We start from the raw sequence: 19,483 nt of genomic DNA on the forward strand, positions 1-19,483 counted from the left end.
AATCCGAATTTTTTTTATACCTACATTTAGAAAAATTGCAAAATTTGCCGCCCCCTTTAGATTTGCCGCCATGGGCCGCGGCCCATGTGACTACCCCCTTAATCCGGCCCTGGCACTGGTGGTAGCAGCATAAGAAGTCATATTTTCTGCTTTATATTTATAGTAAGTAAATGAATAGATAAGTATGTAAGAAAGGGAAGGATATCATGTCTATAAGCACTGCAGGAAAGTAAATCAAGCACAACTAAACAGATTAGATTCCTAACATCATCCCTGGCAGGAGACGAAAGCTGATTTAATGTTGAAAGAAAGCTCTCCTTCCCTTGGTTCCTTCACCAATAGAGAAAGTGTCGTTGCCTAATGTCTCCACATTACGGAGGTGACCATATCTCCCTATGGCTACCTCATTTGCTTCGACAGAGCTCAGTGGGTAAGCACATTCCCGGATAGCAGCGTAATACTTGCTACAGCTACTACAGCTCTTATTTCACCTTTGAATAAATCATGATTCAGTTGTTATGTTTCGGAATAAGATAGACAGGTAAATGTGTTTAAAATGTAAAACAGTTGAACAATTAGTTTTTCATCCGTCATTTATTTGATTATTGAGGTTTTAAAACTGGAGGTAGGGTTTACAGCTGCTCCAAGGACACTTCTGAAAAAATGTATAGGTCGTAGTACATTCGAAGAATCATGCACGCTTATTTCTCAAACAATTTTCCAGTGATACTCATTTTTCACTTCAGGAACTAGCAAATATCCAAAATTTTAAAATTTTCTGTTTTTGATTTTTGTTTTCCTATTGTGGCACTTTGAACAACTTTGCCAAACATTTTAAAAAAATTGAGCTAATTTGCAACTAATCCTACATTAAGAGGAGCATGGAAATCACTCTATGACAAAAAAACTTAATCACTAATCAATAAATTAATTTAAATAAATAAATTATTATTATTTACAAAATAACAGTATAAAAATGTCCCGCACAAAATAGGAATGGTCAAAGATAGATCATTCATTCAAAACGAGCCACTTATCACTAAAAATGTTTCAAATGGAGCACGGTGACAGAATTTCATCTTAAAGTATGTATCATTTTCAAGTTAATATAATCACTCATTGTTTTACTAAAAATATGATGGACTCATTAAGTATAATGAAAATGAACAAATATGGCAACAGCGTAAAATTCAGGCCTGAACTAAGCACGCCAAGACAATTTTTAGTTTATTTTAACCCCTTTACATGGTTCGTCAACTTCAGTCAAAACAAGTACCTTTGTGTATAAAAATTAATTTGGCCGGTATTGGTAAAGTAGGTACGTGCAATTAAAATGTGTACAGGTATGCAAAAACATAATTCACAGCTTTTTTACGAATTTTGATTGAATGAGATAATAAATTTTAATGAACTTTGATGGTTAACGAGGCTTGCATGAATAGTGAAACAAACCTCACCATTTCAAAATAGTTTCGTAGATTTCGATTATTTTTTTTTATTGCATCCAGCGCATCATGGTAAAAAACTCACAAAAGCTGGCAGGTCTCTATATTGTAGGACGCACGAATAATACTTTAATCAAATTTTACAGCTATGTAGTATAATGATGCTGAGGGTGAAACCGGATAAATAAGCGAGAGAACTTTTGGTCAATGTTATTCTACGCACTCACCTAAGAGATAGCTGATGATCATAAAATATTAAATGAGTGATCCATCGGAGGTAGAGCTGATCTGAAGAACAAGAATAGGGGTTACCAAATCTTGTTATAGGTACTTGAGTGTTATTTACATGATACGTGCGATTCCTAACACAAAGTCACCGGAGCATAGAGAAATGGGCCAAATCTTTTAGATTGTCTTGTAAGTGGCTTTCAAACAGGACTTGTCTGGAGAAAAACTATGTGCATTTCAAGTAAAAGGTAGTTTCATAAGAGTATTGGCCACGTACATTTAAAATATTAGAAGTGGCAAGGGGTGAATAGGGTCTCGAATTTTCTTTTTCATTCACCATTATTTTTGCTTACGGAGGGCTGCCACAAGGAAAAAAAATGGTATGGATCCAAAAAATTTCATGTTTTCAATCGGATTCATTTGCTGCACCGGACTAATTATAGAGATCGTATTAATTAAATGAATTCCATATGTTTACAAGTTGCATAGTCTACTTTTGCAAGTGATCCTCCCATTCCTCGTTGACAAGATACTTTGGAATTTTTATTCATCTAAATGTAGGTAGGCACACACTGAAGAGAGGAATCGAGTCCCTAAACCGGGTGAATGGATCATTGCACTCAACGGTCGTTTTTGCCCCCTCCCCTCAAAGCTGCAGCTTCTGAAATGGGAGCTTTCACGATGCGGGACCGTTAAAGAGCCAACTGACCGTGGGTTCCGATCGGTCGTCAATGGAAGATCATTTGCCAAAAACCTACTCAAGGACCCGCATCATGTTTTTTCTGTCGAATGCATTGGGTCCTTCTCGTGAATATTTTTTTAAAATAAAAATTTGGCTTTTTCCAGGTCAGTTATATTCTCGCAATCCATTGTTGGGGACAGTTTCATTCTAAGACAAAATCCCAGATTAAGTGATTTCTTTTTTTTTTTGAGGGGAGGGGGTAAGAAAGAGGATGTCGTCTCAAAAAGGAAGGAGGATGATGGAGAGAGAGGCGGTGACTACACTCCAAGTTACGCCTGGTAACGTAATGGGAGAGTTAAGTTGTAGACATTGAGACTGGACAGGGGAGAGATGGTTTGAGAGCTAGCTAGGAACTAGCTGGGCTTTTGTTGTGAGTAAGCTAGGGCATGAGCGGACTGAGGGCTGTAATCGGACTGAGTGAGACTAAAGCTCCTTGGATAGTGGATTCCGTGTTCGATGATCTGGCTGGGCTCGGTCACCGCGATGCTCCTTCCCCAGATGCCGCCCCATCCGCCGTGGTGGTCCTCGTACTCACTGTGGTCCGGGGGCTCGTAGTGGTGTTGGTGGTGAGCATTCTCGTAGTAGATGACTTTGTTGTCGTGTTTCGAGTGCTTGATGTCGTACCAGATCTTGAACGTACTCGACAGTGCGTAGATGGTCGCCACGATGAGGAACTTGGACATGAGTAGCGTCTGCAGCATCATTAACAACATTTTTATTTTCTGCTTGATCAGGAAGATACCGATCAGGATTTTCAGCACGAATTTCTTGATTTCCTTTTGGATCTTCTTCTTCTTGTGGTGTCCACGACCTGCAACAAAGAAAATTGACTAATTACGATTCGTCCTTCAACTACACACATCTTCATATCGACGGCGTGATTCCGCAATCACATATCTCGTTTGCGGTGGCTGAAAATCTCCGCCTCTATGTTATTTTTTAAAAGAAGAACAAATTGACATCATTCCTTCAAGTTTTGCAGAATTTTCTTCGCACGGAGAAGAGAGATCACGGCAGTTTTAAAGAATTGCCGTTGAGTAGTTTTTCGTTTAAAAAATAAAGTATGCCAGGAAGACTGCGACGTTGCAAACCGAGTTGGGTGATTGCCGACTTACTTTGTCAATATTGCATGTAGTTATACATTTAAAAGACCGAAAATCCTACTCGTTGCATTTGCAAGAGTTTCTAAAATTCTCCAGAGGTTTTCAAGAAGAATTTTGCGACCTCTCGTCTGTCTATTCCCTTAAAGAGCCTCAAACATCGAAAGAGTGCCACGGCAGCAACTCTCCAATGTGAGCTGAGCCAATGTGCAGTGCAAGTCACTTTGAGAACAAGGAAATTAGAGCGCCTTCAATAGCGCCGTACGCAACACGGACATCCATAGAGCACGAATGGGCATTGCTTGCGTCGCGTGTCGGCTGAAATACCTTATTGATATTGTTGGTATTGTAGTCAATTTTGCTCATAAATGAGTCGCATAATATCTTTATGGCTCATGTTGAGACTTGCATTTCTTTTATGAAAATAGAGAAAATATATGACATACAATTTCAACAGGAACTTAGTCCTCATTAAGATTAACTCATTATCATAGAAACGCTAAACTCTTAGAATACCTACTACTCTTTTTAAAGACTCTATTTTAGTCATTAGAAAAATACTAAAAAAAGCGCATAAAGCCTCCTCGAGTAGGAAAGTCCTAACCTTATCAAAACCCACCTAATTTCGAAAACACTAGAGAAAATGTTACCTTCTCACAAGGGCGTAATTCTAGCAAAGATGTGGGAAGGGGGGCAAGAGTTGTTCGAAGGAGGCAAACTTGGAAAAATCTCCTACATAATCTTATAATAGATCGAAATCGATCCGAATTGCCCCGAAAAAAGGTCACCCTTAAAATGAAGAGGAAAATGGGACACCTTCCTTTACTCTCTCCTATAGTTACACTACTACCTCTGTATATGAATTTTTGCGAGGGTAACATTATCAGTACTTAGAGCAGCCAAAAAACCTATTCTCCGACTAACATATTTTCTAAATTTCCGACGAGTCACAAGTTGTGGAGGTTGAAAGTAGTTCCTAAACTTTCACTGAAAATAATAGTTACGGGCTATATAGACATACCGTCCGCTCCGAGCTCAGAGGACGAAAGTTCCGGGTGCTGGAGTCGCAGCTTCGACTGCTCCGGGTGCTACACCCGGAACTTTCGGCTTCTCAGCCCGGAATGCGGACGGTATGTCTATATAGCCCGTGAGTACGGGTTCGATGGTCGAAGTTTTTTCCAGTTTTGAGACCATTGGTCTATCCAAATCTAATAGTGGTCCGCCTTTTTTCAATTCTCCTCTATGACTCCCTCGGAAGAGCTTCCTCACGCGGAGTCGCGGAGGGCACAAAATTGAAAGTGGACGCATGCATACTCCCGTGCTAAAGGAAGAACGCCTTATGAACATTCGAGAGTTGCCAAATTTTCCCAGATAAAATGTTCATTTTTGAGGAAAGTTATGAATATTTTTCCTTGACATTTTCGGGGACTTTAGTTGAAATTGCGGGCAAAAGTATCTGAAAAATTCGAAAGAAAATATTCATAAAATGAACAGGAAATTCGTGTTTTATCAAAGGCAATTTGGCAACGCCTGGAGGTTCATACGGCGTTTTTTCTTAGCACTGTAGCATAGTTTCAGCGGCTCCGAGCCGGAGCATCCAAGTCTCGGTGAACCTTGACCGAGACGCTCCTGCGCCAAGTCGGCGGACTGAGCGGACGAGCCCAGAGGCCGCCATTGCCATGGCCAAAGCCAAGAGCCCAAGACGACGCGACGCGACGCGACGCCGGCGTCAGCTTCGCGCCACGAAGCCGCTGAACTCTTGGCTGACCCACTAATCCAGGATCTGACCTACCCACCGCCAACCATCGATTCCTGACTTTAAGAGTTCTAAGTTTCGCCAACCTGCTTCACCGCAACGCGCAGTTGCTAAAGCGACGTCCTTAAAACGTGTATAAACACCTGACAAGGCACAACTTTAAGCGTTTTCACACGTGTTCCTTTTTCAAATTTCCCGTAGAATACGATTTCAGAAACAAAAATCAACTCTGACTTAGATATTTAATTTGTTCAATGCGTAAGCTCAAATCTCCCGCTGGTGGAAAAACGAAAGCTTGGTGCGTGTTGTAATATCGCGTCCTTCATTCATTTAATATAGTGGTGGACCGGTACACCGAAGACTTCACAGAAATAAGTCGGATTCTCAGAACGTAAAACCACACATTCAATGAGCCCAAGTTTGAAGGCTATCTTAATACTTGCTGTGCAATTGCTGCTTACTTTCTTTACCGTGCGTTAAAGTCTCCAAATCTGTAGCGCGCATCCGTTACAGACGTTCAACGGCTACTAGTCAAGATCAAGATGCGAAAATAAGTATCATTAGGTAAAATTTCTCATCAAAATTTCACGTATCAAACGATTTTCGTAACGAGAATTATCGACATCACATCCAAACTCAGATATTAAACGTTTTATGATGCGTAAACCAAAACCTCCTGCTCTTGAAAAAACAAAAGTCCATATCGCACGTTGGTCAAATCGCGCACTAAACATTACCGTAACTTAGTGGTATGAAAATATGGCAACCTCGCACTCGGTGCTTCGGCTCAGCTTTTGTAAGTTTTCTACACTTAAAACAACACAAGGCGAGGAAGGAACATTGCTCGATTAAAAATCCCGCCGAAACTGTTGCAGTGCGCAACTCGATTCAAGTAGACTATTGTTTTTCTTGTGAGCTGGGAGTTCAAAATTCCCGTTAGTAATTTAAACTAAAAACGTCAATATCTTAGTTAGGAGTTGATTTCAATGATTTTCGTTGCGCGAAAAAACATTTGGTCGGTTCCCGACGTTACATGTCCTTTTTTTTTTTTTTTTTTTTTTTTTTTTTTTTTTTTTTTTTTTTTACAAAATTACAAAATTATACAAATAGAACTCACTCTGAGGAAATAAAATTGAAGTAATCATAAATGAGTCGAGTCAACTTTTTTTAAAGCGCGAAAAAAAACCATATTATCTTTACTCCTGATAAATTTTCGACAGAATGGATGGTTTGGCGATGAGTGCAAATAAATTTTTCACAAGTCTCAATGAACGAGGCTACTAGGGAGAGCTCGGTCCGTCCTGGATAACGGAAGTAAAGCAATGGTGGAAAGGCGATGCCTTAAATGTGCCTATTTTCGCTAAATTAATTAATGCAAATCGCTACTTTTGTTCCCGAAAAGTAGAGCAACACCCCGACAACATCCTCTTACCTCCTATACACGGTTTAATTAGCGGCCGGCTCACGCTGTGGCTATGACGAGGTAATGCAGTGTGTGCACTTGACATTGTGATCTTAATCGCATTTTTTATAGGCTCATATTGCCGAGCGAGTTTAAGTCCTACGAGTCTTTCTCTCTGTCTAATGACGCAGGCGGAAATAACAGACGGCGGTCCATCACCTGATGCAGTCTTCCCACCTCTTTTAATTAAAGTTAATCTATTACGAGCTCTTTGGAAATAACATTCATTTATGTGCCCGCACGGGTTGGATTTAGCATTTTCTATAGATGCTGGCACCTGGGCAAACGTCTCTGCGTCCTTTCAAAAATAAATGAATTTAAATTTTGTATTCAGAATTTCCTGAAGGAAAGAGACACTGTCAAACCCTCCTCAGTATTGAGCTCCGTAATCACGTTAAATCGCACGAGTTTACTAAATCTCTCGTCTCTAAATCTCTCCTGCACCTTTATCCCTATATAAATATTAGGACCGATGAAGCGCTACGTTCGGGGTTTAGGGTGACATCTAGAGGACGGAAAAGAAAATTTAACGCGTAGCGTAACGTAGTTTTTAATTCCCTACAAAAAATCGAGAATGATAACGAATTTACTGACTGCTCTAAAGTAGCATACTTCAGTCAATGAGTTGCAACTGGATTGCGAGAGAATTTTGCCATTTTTGAATTTTAATTGCAATTTTTCTACTACTATCGGCCAAATCTTCGCAATCAAATTGTAAAAAAAATCAGTTTTCCAAGACAAAATTTGAAATAAAAATTAGATTTTCCTCGAATCATCACACTCGCTTGTAAAATCTCGGTCAACCGAGCAAAGGCCCTTACTTGAGTCCGTTAATTTTTTTTGTTTCTTGTTTTTGTTTTTTAGCAATTACCAATTTACCAATTTAACTCCAAATTTTGTCCCAGTCCCATAAAAAATTGCAATAAACTTGCGACTTTATTGCAATTTATTAACGTGATTTAATTTCAATTTTTATCACAATAAAATCACAATTTGTCCAAAATCATCTTGCAATATGCCTGCGTGGCATGCTACTTGGCTGACGAGTAATAGCTATTATTCGTGGAATTCGATAGTTTTTCTTTCTAGGCAGCGCAGGTATTGCGTAAACGAATGCTGCTCAACCTGGAAAGCACGAGCATAGAAATATTGAACATTAATATCGAGAGTAAGATGGGTGGATGCGGATGAAATAGAAAAATTTGAACATAAATTTCAGGAATCTTTAGCTAAAATAAGGTGTGACATAATAATCACTAACACCTTCCGCGAATGCGCGCAGTATTGCGATGGTCGTTTATTTACCTTTTAATTATGGCTTAGGCCAAGTGGTTGTGGTAAGAGCGCTGTCCTGATTACCGTACAGTTGCTCGCCGATTTTTCGCCAGCTCCGGCGAAAGTGGTGGCACTAGGATAGGCCGCATCGCTGCTAATTGAGTAAAAGTACTTGGTAAGCACTGCCGTGATAGCGAAGAGAGCAGTAAGTGCATGCTGGGATGAACCTCGAGACACATAAAAGCATGTGCTAATCATGGCTCATACAGAAATGCACTTACTGCTCTCTTCACTATCACGGCAGAGCACGACAAAATCCTCAGATTTGCTCTCTCATCATTGAAGCTTTGCAACGATGAAATCTCCACATGCGAGCTTCCACACTTTTCATATTCAGACAACAGGCGCCGGCGCATTGGAGCTATTATACGAATGTTTTTAGGACATCACGCTTCAGCTGCCTGAGTTGGTAAATTTTCAGCCTAGCGTTGATCCTCCTCGGGGTTTTTAGAGCTTTTGCCTCTTTCTCTTAGGCCTTGTCTCCACGGGATGCTTCATGGGATTTGTCTCAGGGCAAAATGGTGGTGAATTTTGGATTTGCACCTACTCACGTCTCTAGATACGTCGAAAATCAGGAAAGGTGTTGTACTCAGTCTCTTTCATCAATGTTATCAGTAATATTTATAATTTTGAACAACTTTAGTTATTTAAATCCCTTTCGTCCGATTCACCGTTCCCAAGACGATACTTGCCACCAAAGCCGTACTGCGTAGGTGTACTCAGGAGCTCATGGCCGTGAAAGATTACTCCCAATTACCATCTGTTCTTTCTTTATGGAGTGGACTGAAGAGTCTGACGGAGCAGAAACATTGGTCTTGAATAGGAACAGAGCATCAGTCAAGTTCAAACTTTTAGATCTGGTGAATTAAGCATTGAAAATTGGACCGAGTTCATCAGAGAGGAACCAACCCACATTTTCCAAAAAGTTGAGATAATAATGTTTTTGAGTTCCTCTAGTTGTATACTTTCTCTTGCCAAAAATTCCAAGTCAAAAAAAAAAAAAAAAAAAAAAAAAAAATTAGTTTGTTAAAAGCTCGTTTAAAGTTTACTTTCTTCATCGAGTCTTAAGGAGGAATATAACTTCAACCCTCTTTTTTTCAGTTTCAACTTGATGTGGGTTGGTTCCTCTCTGATACACTTGGTCCAATTAACTATAGAGAAGCTGCGGTACTCACAATTTTACGGATGGAAAGTTTAACACGAAGTGAGGGGGAAGCAGGTGACGGAGGGAGAAATAAAGTCAACATGAAAGCTATTCACCAGCCAAAAACAGCTAGCCCAGGAAGATTAAGTCTCGCAAGTATCTTGGCAGGATCTTAATTACGCGTGTTGCCAAAAGATTCACGTATTATCACTCTAATATCTATACTACCAATGAGTTCATCAGCGTAGCTATTTTATCGAATAGAAGTCTGGTTCTAAGTTTGCACTGAAGCTGAGAGCGAGCACATGTGTTTCAACAAAAATCAAAACTTAAAAAAAGGAAGAAAAAAAAAACCAATATAACATGGCTAGCTCATACAAGGACCGTCTGATGAAACCTCGAAAATTATTTTCTCTCAGCTCAATCTCGCAACAGACTCGAGAGAGGCAAGACCGATTCAGTGAGGGCGATTATTTTTTGAACCAGCCAATCGATCAATTAATTGGTAATTTAATCGATAACAAAACACCTCCAGTATTTCGCTCGCTGCTGTCGATCGATCAAAATACTCGTTACTACGCGTCTGCCAGCCTTTCTTAAACCTTATCCAGAATCGGCGTATAGTGGCTAAAATGCCACAATATCGAGTCGAATTCTTTCCGGTGAAGCTCCCGCTTGAGTCTACGGGAAAATGTACCTATGGTTTTGTCGATTTGTTTCTCCCTTGCACTTTTTCCGTTCAGGAAGGAACACTCGCAAGAATATATAGTTTTATCGTTCAAAGCTTTTGCAACTTCGTAATCTAAATTACCATTTACTTATTTGAGGAATGAATGGGGGGGGGGGGGGGGCGACACCGAGGAAAATCCCTACTGAAGCCTCCAACGCGAAACGAGTGATGAAGTGAGAAGCGTGTCTCTAATTTTCGCACTCTCCTCAGGGGTTCCAGGTGCCCGACCAACACAGAGAATAAAGCACAATGAAAAAGGAAGCGTTTAAAAATGCTAGCTTCGTAAAAGCGTACCTATCATACCATGAGGATTTCTCCTCTTTAAAATAATACCAGCGCTAGAGCTGTCTTTTCACACGGTCGAGAGACTTTAACGCAAGTTTAGAAAGAACAGAGGAATTGATTGAGACGAAACCGCCTGGTTTCATGTGAATTTGTATCGTATCAAAATATAAATTGAGGACGATCATGCAAAAGGAGGAGAATGAGCCGGAGGAGGAAAGGTGGCGGAGAAAGAGGAGGAACAAGAAAGGAGAAAAAGAAGAAAAGCAATCGTGAAACTAGAGTGATTAATTTAATCAAACTTTTGATACTAAATCGTATAAAAATTAATTTTCAAGATGGACAAAGACACAATTAAACGAAACTGCTTCTCAAGCAAAACAGCAATTTGAATAGGTATAAATAGTGCTCAACTTTTCAACTAAATTCAATAATTTGCAGGAAATTCGATCAAACTTTTCTCGGTAAAATGATTACTTAAGTTAGAGGTTTGAGACTGTATTGAAAGTTAGTCCGATCAGATGGAGATCATGATCATATTTACCTACTCAAAATAAGAGGTTGGAAAATATTTCGGAAGGTGCTACTCAGCGAAGAAGCACAGGAGTTGCTCGGACTATTTATCAGCCATTGTGGTTCGCTCGAATTCTACTCACGAACCACACATCATAGTTTGATTAAAAGTTAATACCTGTTTACTTGTCAAATCACGGTAGCTTGCAACCCAAACGACTGCATAGAAAGAGCATACCCATGTCTCACCGCAACAAAGCTCGCTTGAGATACAGCTGTCGACAAGTGTAATTTAAACGAACATCAATCATACGGTGAACATGCGCTGTGTCACGGGTCTGCCAAGATTGAATCCAGTCAAAAGAAAATAAGATGTGAAGGGATGTTGCCAAATTGGAGCATTCATTCGTGCACTTTTCAAGGATCTTATTTCGATGCATGAAAGTTTTATTTCATTACAGTTCAGTGTGGCAGCTAAGGCAAAAGCAACACAGGGATATTGAGAGGCTATGCTGCCTCCTTTTTACTCGATTACTCAAGAGATATTACCTGACTATGATCTCATGTGAAATTTTTCCTTTATTATTTCTTTCTCCTTTTAGAGCAGTGTCTTCGAGAAATGTCAACACCCGTCCCTATTAAAAGTATTTTCACTCTAACGATTTTTGTAGATAAGGTCAAAAAGTAAAAACGCGGCCTTGAAAGTCGACAAGACATCTTCGGTATTACTTTTGCCAAGTGAAAATCGAGTGAGACTATACGACCTCTCACATGTTTCTTATTATTTTTTCTGCCCTTTTAAAAAAAGCCGGTTTAATTCAATGCCTCCGGAAGATAGTTTCCTTAAATGAAGGGGGAAAAAAACTATGCGAAAGAGAAAGGGTTTGCCCGAGTTTTCTCTTCGATAAAACGTTTTAACGACATTGATTTAATCAAGTATTTTATAGGTATGATTTAGCTCAGAAAAAGGCGAATCTTGTCATCTAAATGCATTAATACATTTTGGATGTGTAGACAATTATGACGTTGGGTACGGAACTTTAGCAACTGTTACAAATGAATCTATCAGTCGATACAAAACTTTCTATGAAGGCTGTGAGTGGATATGCCTTGATGATAATTATGTATAATGAAGCAAACTATTCAATCAAGTTGCCAATCACTCTCAATAGGCAAACAACCTTTGAATAAGCGATGAATGAATGACTGGAACATCTTTAATAGATCATCTATTTCATCTCTTTCTTTAACGCTGCAATCTCACGAATGATATGATGATATCACGATCATGATAACTGACAAGAGTCGAACGCAAAGTTCATTTTTAGTCACGAATTTATTGATTTATGATGGAATTAAATGTAAGATGCTTAGAGAGCGGGACGGGGGGGGGGGGGGGACCACTCACTTTCACGACGTTATATCAAACACTAGAGGTATTAAGTTCCCTCGATACTGATGCATTCATGGTGTAAGAGGTAGATGTTAGGTATTGTATTGTGCCTAACCCAGAATTTCATGTAAAACACGATTCACGCAAAGAAAATTACTGAAATCAACTCATAACTAACATATTCACGTATTTAGTTTACATTTGTTAAGACAATTTTGAAATTCCCCGCTCACAAGAAAAACGAATATTCTACTTGAATCAAATCGCACACTACTTAAATGGTCTTGGCAAATTTCTCAGTCAATTAGTGTTCCTACCCCGCGCCTTGTGTTGTTCAAGGAGTTAACAACGTGCAACAGCTGAGTCGAGCACTGAAGGGGTTCATAGCGATTTTCACGTTTAGTGCGCTCTATGACTCACGTGCACTTTTGTTTTTTCATGAGCGAGAGGTTTGAATGTACGCATCAAGAAAATTTAAATAATTTGGTCGGGAGTTAATTTCGGTAATTTACTTTGAGCGAATCGTGTTCTGTAACGGCATGCTTGAATTAGTAACTCGTCTACTGATTAATTGATCGTTTCACTGCGGCTTTGTTGGGAGGAGTGCTAAAGAACCAGCTTAACAGACTCACTACCTTACTGCAGAAAAATAGAGGGGTTGGAAGGGGGATGGAGGGAAAGAGAGACGGATAAAGAAGGCAAACTTTGACATGGTATATCTTCTACGAGACCGATAATGTGTCTTTAATAAACAGATCATTTAGCGAGGCGCTAATTGTTTAAATTGAGTCGTAGGACGTGCGGAGATAATTTAAGAGAATCTCGGGCGGGGGAAGGGGGGGGGGGGGCGCCGGGAAGCATGTGCCAGGTGCCAGTCTCTCTGTCCTAACGAGACCACGTTGCCGCTTGCCGCCTGCCACGCCAGAACTCTCTTCAACTCGAAACAGACAAGATACGCTTTATTAACTTCGCACGCAGCACGCACCAACCTCAAAACCACTAAACCTTATTTCATCCGACTCTCTAAGCATGCGATTTTTAAATCACCGATACCGAGTTTCAATAGTCAAATGAGCTTCTCGACATTCTTTCTTTAAGTAAACTTTCATTTGAAGACAGCTTGACCACTGCAGAAACTATATGCCTTGTATTTTAGATAACGCAGTTATCCAAGAGATCTCGCAAATTTTGGAACCATCCGTCTTTTGTCACAATAAAATCAAGCGTGATTCATTACCGGTTGCATTGTATCGTTTCGTCACCTAAAAACACGTGCTTAGCCATGAACAATACCTCAGCACCCTTGAAAGAGAAGTGATAGTGAATTTTTTCGTGGAGACTTTAACGCAATGTTAGAAAAAAGTGCACGATAAACCTACGTCTACGGGACCTTTCAAAATCTCCGATTATGTTTTATTATTTCAAGGAAAACTATTCGCCTCCTTGAAATTTTGAGTCATTTTTTTAGAATAAGTGAAGAAAATTTACAGAAAATTTCAGTGGCAACTTTGGTTAGTTAAAAAAAAAAGAAAAAAAAAGCGTAAGCGAAAGACTTATAACATTCCAATCTGAGATACCTGAGATTTTTTGACTTCAGCCATAGATATTGTGATTAAGCCTCTTGGTAATGTTAGATCCTTTTAATGAATCAATTATTAAAGTAAGAAAGATGCACACTTCTGATCACAATGTTGCAAAATTTCTCGAAGGTTTTATTTTTTTAAATGAGCACAGTTGTTAAACTGTTTTACTTGAAATTATCCGTAATATTGTATTTAAAAATATCTGTAGAACATTTTAAGGAAATTATTTTATTATGACTCATTTTCTGTGAAGAATAAAACGCGGCTGAAGATTTTTAGAGTTATCAGGACGTGCATGGAAGCTTTCAGTGTCAAAGTCGGGCGCTCTAATAAGATTATTTTCCCCATTACGCCCTCACAATAGTAATTGGTGTAAGGCAAATAAATCAGGATTTTTGATGGACGGAGGAGGATGGCACGAGTAAGCGTATTCCAGGACTTGAGTTGAATTTCAGGTGAGATTTTATGTGCCACTCGTGTCATGTACAATTAGTCCCATCAGAAAGAGCAGTCCACTAATTCTACTTGCGGCCTCAAGAGTTTTGTTGCAGGGAGTCTTCTGGTACAATAATCACGCAAAGTATGAAAGCCGCGGTCTTAACCGGTCTCGAAGTCCGGAATCCAGTTTATTGGTTTATAGGTTCTGACAGGCGGAAACCACGTGGTAAATGCTGCGTGCATACAACTACGAGGCGTTTGAGATCAACTCAATTTAGGCCATAAACTGTCTCGTCCATTTCAGATTTGGCGAGGACATAAAAAAGTGGAGCTCGGAAGCAGAGAGAGCTTTCCTTGGAAGTTCCTTCCTTCGAAGATAAAGGCAAATGCACCGCAGACCGCAGCTCAGCCACGTCAGCATCATGGATTCTTCACTAGAGCGAATAAAATAAATTACTCATTAGAAATGGACTTTTCCGCGAAATCCTTGAAACAAAACGTTGGGAAACTTATATCTACTGTGAAGCTATTGTCACGTGTCTACATAGGGGTGCCGGTGCACTTCTTCTGCGCATGAGTCTTTTTATTTCGTTAATATTTCTGTTCTTTCCTGGTCTGCGATAAAGTTAAAGTCCCATAAAGTGAATGTATGGGCCCGAAAATTTTCAGAATAAAGCCCTTAATTCTCGGTTGTCAGGATCAATTGAACGATGAAAGTACAATACACTTTAAAAATTATTATTTTCATTGCATCTTTACAATGATATTCAATCTCGTCAAAAGTTATAGCAAAAGATAACAGTATCAAAATGAAAAATGACAAGATTGAGGAATAATCATTCTTGAAAGTGAATTTTAACCTCATTTAGTCATTCGATTATTGTACCTACTTTCAAATTTCATAAATTAGCACTGTATTTTCAGTAATTTAGTCAAATATCTACTTGTATCTTAAAATCATGCTAAAATCTATCATTTATGAAGCAACTTTTCCTCTTGTTAAATTGTTTCATGTGTGTGAACCTGCGTTTCAGCCCGGGTCAAAGGCGTTGGCTGCAATATGGTAATGCATAACATCGCAGGCGATTTTTGCAAGTGGCTATTTAGTTTTTTTAATGAACAGCAATAACAATTTGCGTCGGCATGGTTAACGGTTGGTTGGTAATGAAATTTCAGATCTCGGCTTGATGCGCCTTCATTTTGCCATGATACTCTACGCATCTGTCGCAAAGTTACCTGGTTTAGTTGCCTGTCCGATCCAAACCTATCTGAAGTCACCAATTTCACTACACGCTCTTAAGCGAGTGTGCCACCCTCCACCATGCATTTACGGAGGAAACACGTGTATTTCAAGTAAAGGCAAAACAATCAGGACTCTAATCTTGTTCTTTTACGATATTTGTATATGATATGGTTTTTTATTTCTTACTGCAGTGGCTGGGACATTGCCAGCGATTGCAAATTGCCTGCGACACATACTCTAATGGAATTCGAGTGATTTTTTGTTGTTAATCAGACAACAATGAGCGGTGATGGGCATCTACTCACTACAACACTACAGCAAGTCCGTTGGTGAATGGGTCGGGTTAAATGCGAGACTAGATGGAGGATACCCGCCACCAGCACCGCCAAGCTGCGCCGCTCTGCCGAAATCTGGAGCGGTAATTAACACCGTCGGCGGAGAATCAACGAGCGTGACACTGGGTTTAAGCTGCGCTATAATGACTTGTAGCCTGCACCTAATCTCTTTATTCGTCGGCAGGTCAGTAGATTCACTGTCCGTGCCTCTGGTCGACATAAGCATTCGTATTTTATACAATAAGCCATAAGAAAAAATAACCGAATCCACCGGGACAATTATTGAAATTGATATACAAAGCTATAGAGAAATAAGGCAAAAGAGATAGGGAGGGATCCCATTAGTGGAAGCGGGTGGTTGCATTGGACAAAGGAGGAAGGTAATAGACTAAGTAACGGCAACCGAACAGGCAACCAGTATGAGGCACCCGATAGTTAGTCCATCATTTTCTCCCTTAGTCTTTAGGACCCACCCATTTCAACCAATAGGATAGCTCCATACTCCTTGTGTCTTCATTGTCTATCGCCTTGTCTATCAATTTCAATAATCGACCGGCAGAGCTATGCATAAAGTATGTAGGGATAGCCGAATAATACATTAGATAGTCCAATTTTACGCTCACAGTTACTATATACAAAACAGTATTAAAGGACTTTTTTTTTTAAGAAACAAAAAATATATACTCCAGAGTGTAATTTTTAATTAAACAGATTTTAATGAATGATATGAAGTATCTTCGTTTTTTGAAAAATTTCCCGGAAAAAACCTTCACGCATGAGACCCATGTTTAGACCACATGGATTTCTGATGTTTTCGGTTCGCGCATCTTAAAACTTGACGTGAAGTTGCCGAAGTTCGAGTCACACATTTGAAGTATACTTCAATGCCTCGGTGGAAATTTTTCAAGAGCCAATCGAACAGTAAGTAAGTACTTCAGATGGGTGGCAAGAACTTTGGCAGCTGGACTTCAAGTTTTCGGATGCGCGGTCTGGAAACTTCAGAAATACATTCGGCCTGAACTTGGGATCTCATGCACGAAGTTTTTTCTCTGTGGATTCGAACGCTCTAATAAATTTGACAAGGCTGTTCATATAAACACCATTTCACTCCTGTGCCGCCTGCTGTGTGAATGTGGATGTAAACACAGATGCAAATGCGCATGAACTTCTCAACATGCAACTATAGCCTTTAAGGTCTTGGGGCGCAATAGAGTCCCTTTATGGAAAGAGTTGAGACAACACGGTTTATGGATGTCGCAAACGGGAGTAAAGATTATACACAAATCGGACGCTTTTTGTAATCTTTGATCAACCAATTCCCAAATTCCTATCTCCGTTCCTTCTCTCATTCCATTTTTTCCTTGCCGTGCCCCCCGTATCCCGGGCCATTGCAGTTTATAATCTTTGCAGTTGGTGAAAATGTAATCTTTATTCCCATTTGTGACACTGTGAACTTTAGGAATAAAATACGTGAACCAATCAGAGAAGGATTCACATTGTCTTTACTCTCAGTATAAAATGACTCTAGGGCGAAATATCATTTCTAAATTTCACTGGAAGACTTTTTCATCGGAATCACTTCCTTTTAACCGGTCGATCGGCAAATACGGCGGCTAATGCAGATTGAGGGACCGGGTGAGGGGAGAGCTGAGATAGGATTAGAGAGTCACCGTCAGATGGCACGCGACGATCCTGCTGTGCTAAAGAAGAACGCCGCATGAACATTCGAGAGTTGCCAAATTTCCTTCAATAAAATGGTTACTCTTGAGGAAAGTTATGAATATTTTTCCTAGAAATTTTCAGGAAATTTAGGTGAAATTGCGAAAAACATTATCTGAAAAATTGGAGGAAAAATATTTTTAAATTTACCAGGAAATTCGTGTTTTAGAGATGGAAATTTGGCAACGTCTGCAGGCTTATACGGCGTTTTTCCTTAGCACGGCATTATCGAATTCGCTAATTTTTCAATAAAGTTCCGGCTTGGGTTCAATTATTATGAGAAATTCTTTGCAGCCGCCCATTCACGATTCATGACTACGACTCATCGTCGTAGCTCGAACCCGCATGACACATGTTACAACTGAATGACGAGTACCATTGGTTGTGGATTCAATTATTTAAAGTTATCTCGCCTGCCGCGCCGTGTGCGACTGTGCGTGGAATTACATTCGCTTCAGGTCATAAATTGCTTCTCACTTCACAGCTCCTCATCAGTGGTGATAAGCGCTGCTTCAAGATATCGATTGTGAAAGTCAAGCAACGCATCTATCATAATTTGCGACGCTGCAAATTTTGGAACTTCCAAAGACAAGTTGACATTTTCCCTTGATTTTTTACGGATTTTTCTTCATCCTATACTTGCAGAAAAGCTTGGCACCCTTGGACGGTCGCCCATGTAGGCCACCGATTAAGCCGGGTCTGGCAACATCGAAATTTTTTAAACGTGACAATAGAGACACCTATCATCAATCACTTAAGACCCTGAGAGATTTATATACCGGAAACTATATTTTTCTGAATTCTGTCATAGGTAAGTAGAGTTCTCATTCTTGACCAATTATTGTTTTTTTTTATGCTTGGAAGGTGTCATCAAAGAACTCTTTATAATATACACAATTTTTCCGATTGATTATCTCAGTAAGAGATTGCGGTTGAGTAAATTTAAATTATCCGTAATTTTGAAAATCTGCATGCTGTATCACCAATTTCAATCACCGTAGGTAGTCGAGACCTTACCGTGCTTCATTGTTCTTTTTAGTTCATAAGTTCTAAAGTATGTAAGCCGGATTCTCTTAACTTTTACATTATAACTGACGGGAATTTGGTTATAATGATTTCGTTGCCGTACCATTAAAAAGAAGCCATTCATTAGCTGTTTTACCAAATCATGATAAAATCAAGCATGTAATATGCGGGCCTGTCTAGAGAGGAATAACGGATATTCTGAAATGAAATTGGAAAAAAGTAAATGAGATAGCGGTAAGATGACGGCAAAAAGGTTACCCGTGGACGAGGTATAAAAAGTCTTAGTTCTTTAAGTATAGTGAACGATTAAAACAGCAACTGTAGAGAGAATTCCATTAACAAGTTTCGGCAAAGGGCATTAATAATTCACCTGCTAGTGCCACTTTCCTTCCATATCCAGCTGCTGATTTCGTTCACAGATAGTTGTGATTTTTGACTGCGAGTTAACGCATGAGCTTTCCGCCTGGATGTAAAAAAAAGTATGTTATATGATTGAATGACCCTGACCTACTAAAACTTTGTAGTTTTATTTGGTGGTGCTGATTATGAGGTCTAACGGCGCGGAAACGTTGGATTTCCCTTGAATTTTGCATTATTTTTTCTTCCAGAGAACCTCATTTTTTAGAAATAATCGATTTTTTGGAGCGCACAAAGATTGATTTGAAGGATAGCAAGGATAATGGGCACTGCTCATGGTGTGCGTCAATTTTGCGATCTGCTTTTTATGAATAAAAAAGAAAGTCGAGGCGAAGTCTGATTTTGTATTAATACAGCACCGGAAAAAAAACACATTAGATCTAGAGTCCAGACTCTTAAAAACATTGACAAGAAAAAATACTCTTGATTTAATCGGATTTTTCTTAAATCAAGAACCAAGCCTCTTAATTTGAGCGGATTTCCATTTGATTTAAGCAAAAATCTGATTGAATCAAGAGTATTTTCTCTTGTCAATGTTTTCAAGAGTCTGGACTCTAGATCCAATGTGTGTTTTTTTTTCCAGTGAGGTGGA

The 19,483-nt window shown here is 39.5% G+C and overlaps 1 protein-coding gene across 1 annotated transcript in view; it reads right to left on the bottom strand.

Annotated features, from left to right (window-relative positions):
• Window positions 1-575: 575 nt before the first annotated feature.
• The window catches only part of LOC109031778 (uncharacterized), a 51,298-nt gene continuing 32,390 nt past the window's right edge, over window positions 576-19,483 (bottom strand). Inside the window, exon 2 of the mRNA XM_019043530.2 lies at window positions 576-3,226. Coding sequence (XP_018899075.1) covers window positions 2,769-3,226 — 458 coding nt within the window. The 3' untranslated portion in view covers window positions 576-2,768. The remainder of the gene's footprint in view (window positions 3,227-19,483) is intronic.

Source organism: Bemisia tabaci, chromosome 4, assembly GCF_918797505.1.
Source record: "Bemisia tabaci chromosome 4, PGI_BMITA_v3".
Lineage (NCBI taxonomy): Eukaryota > Metazoa > Arthropoda > Insecta > Hemiptera > Aleyrodidae > Bemisia > Bemisia tabaci.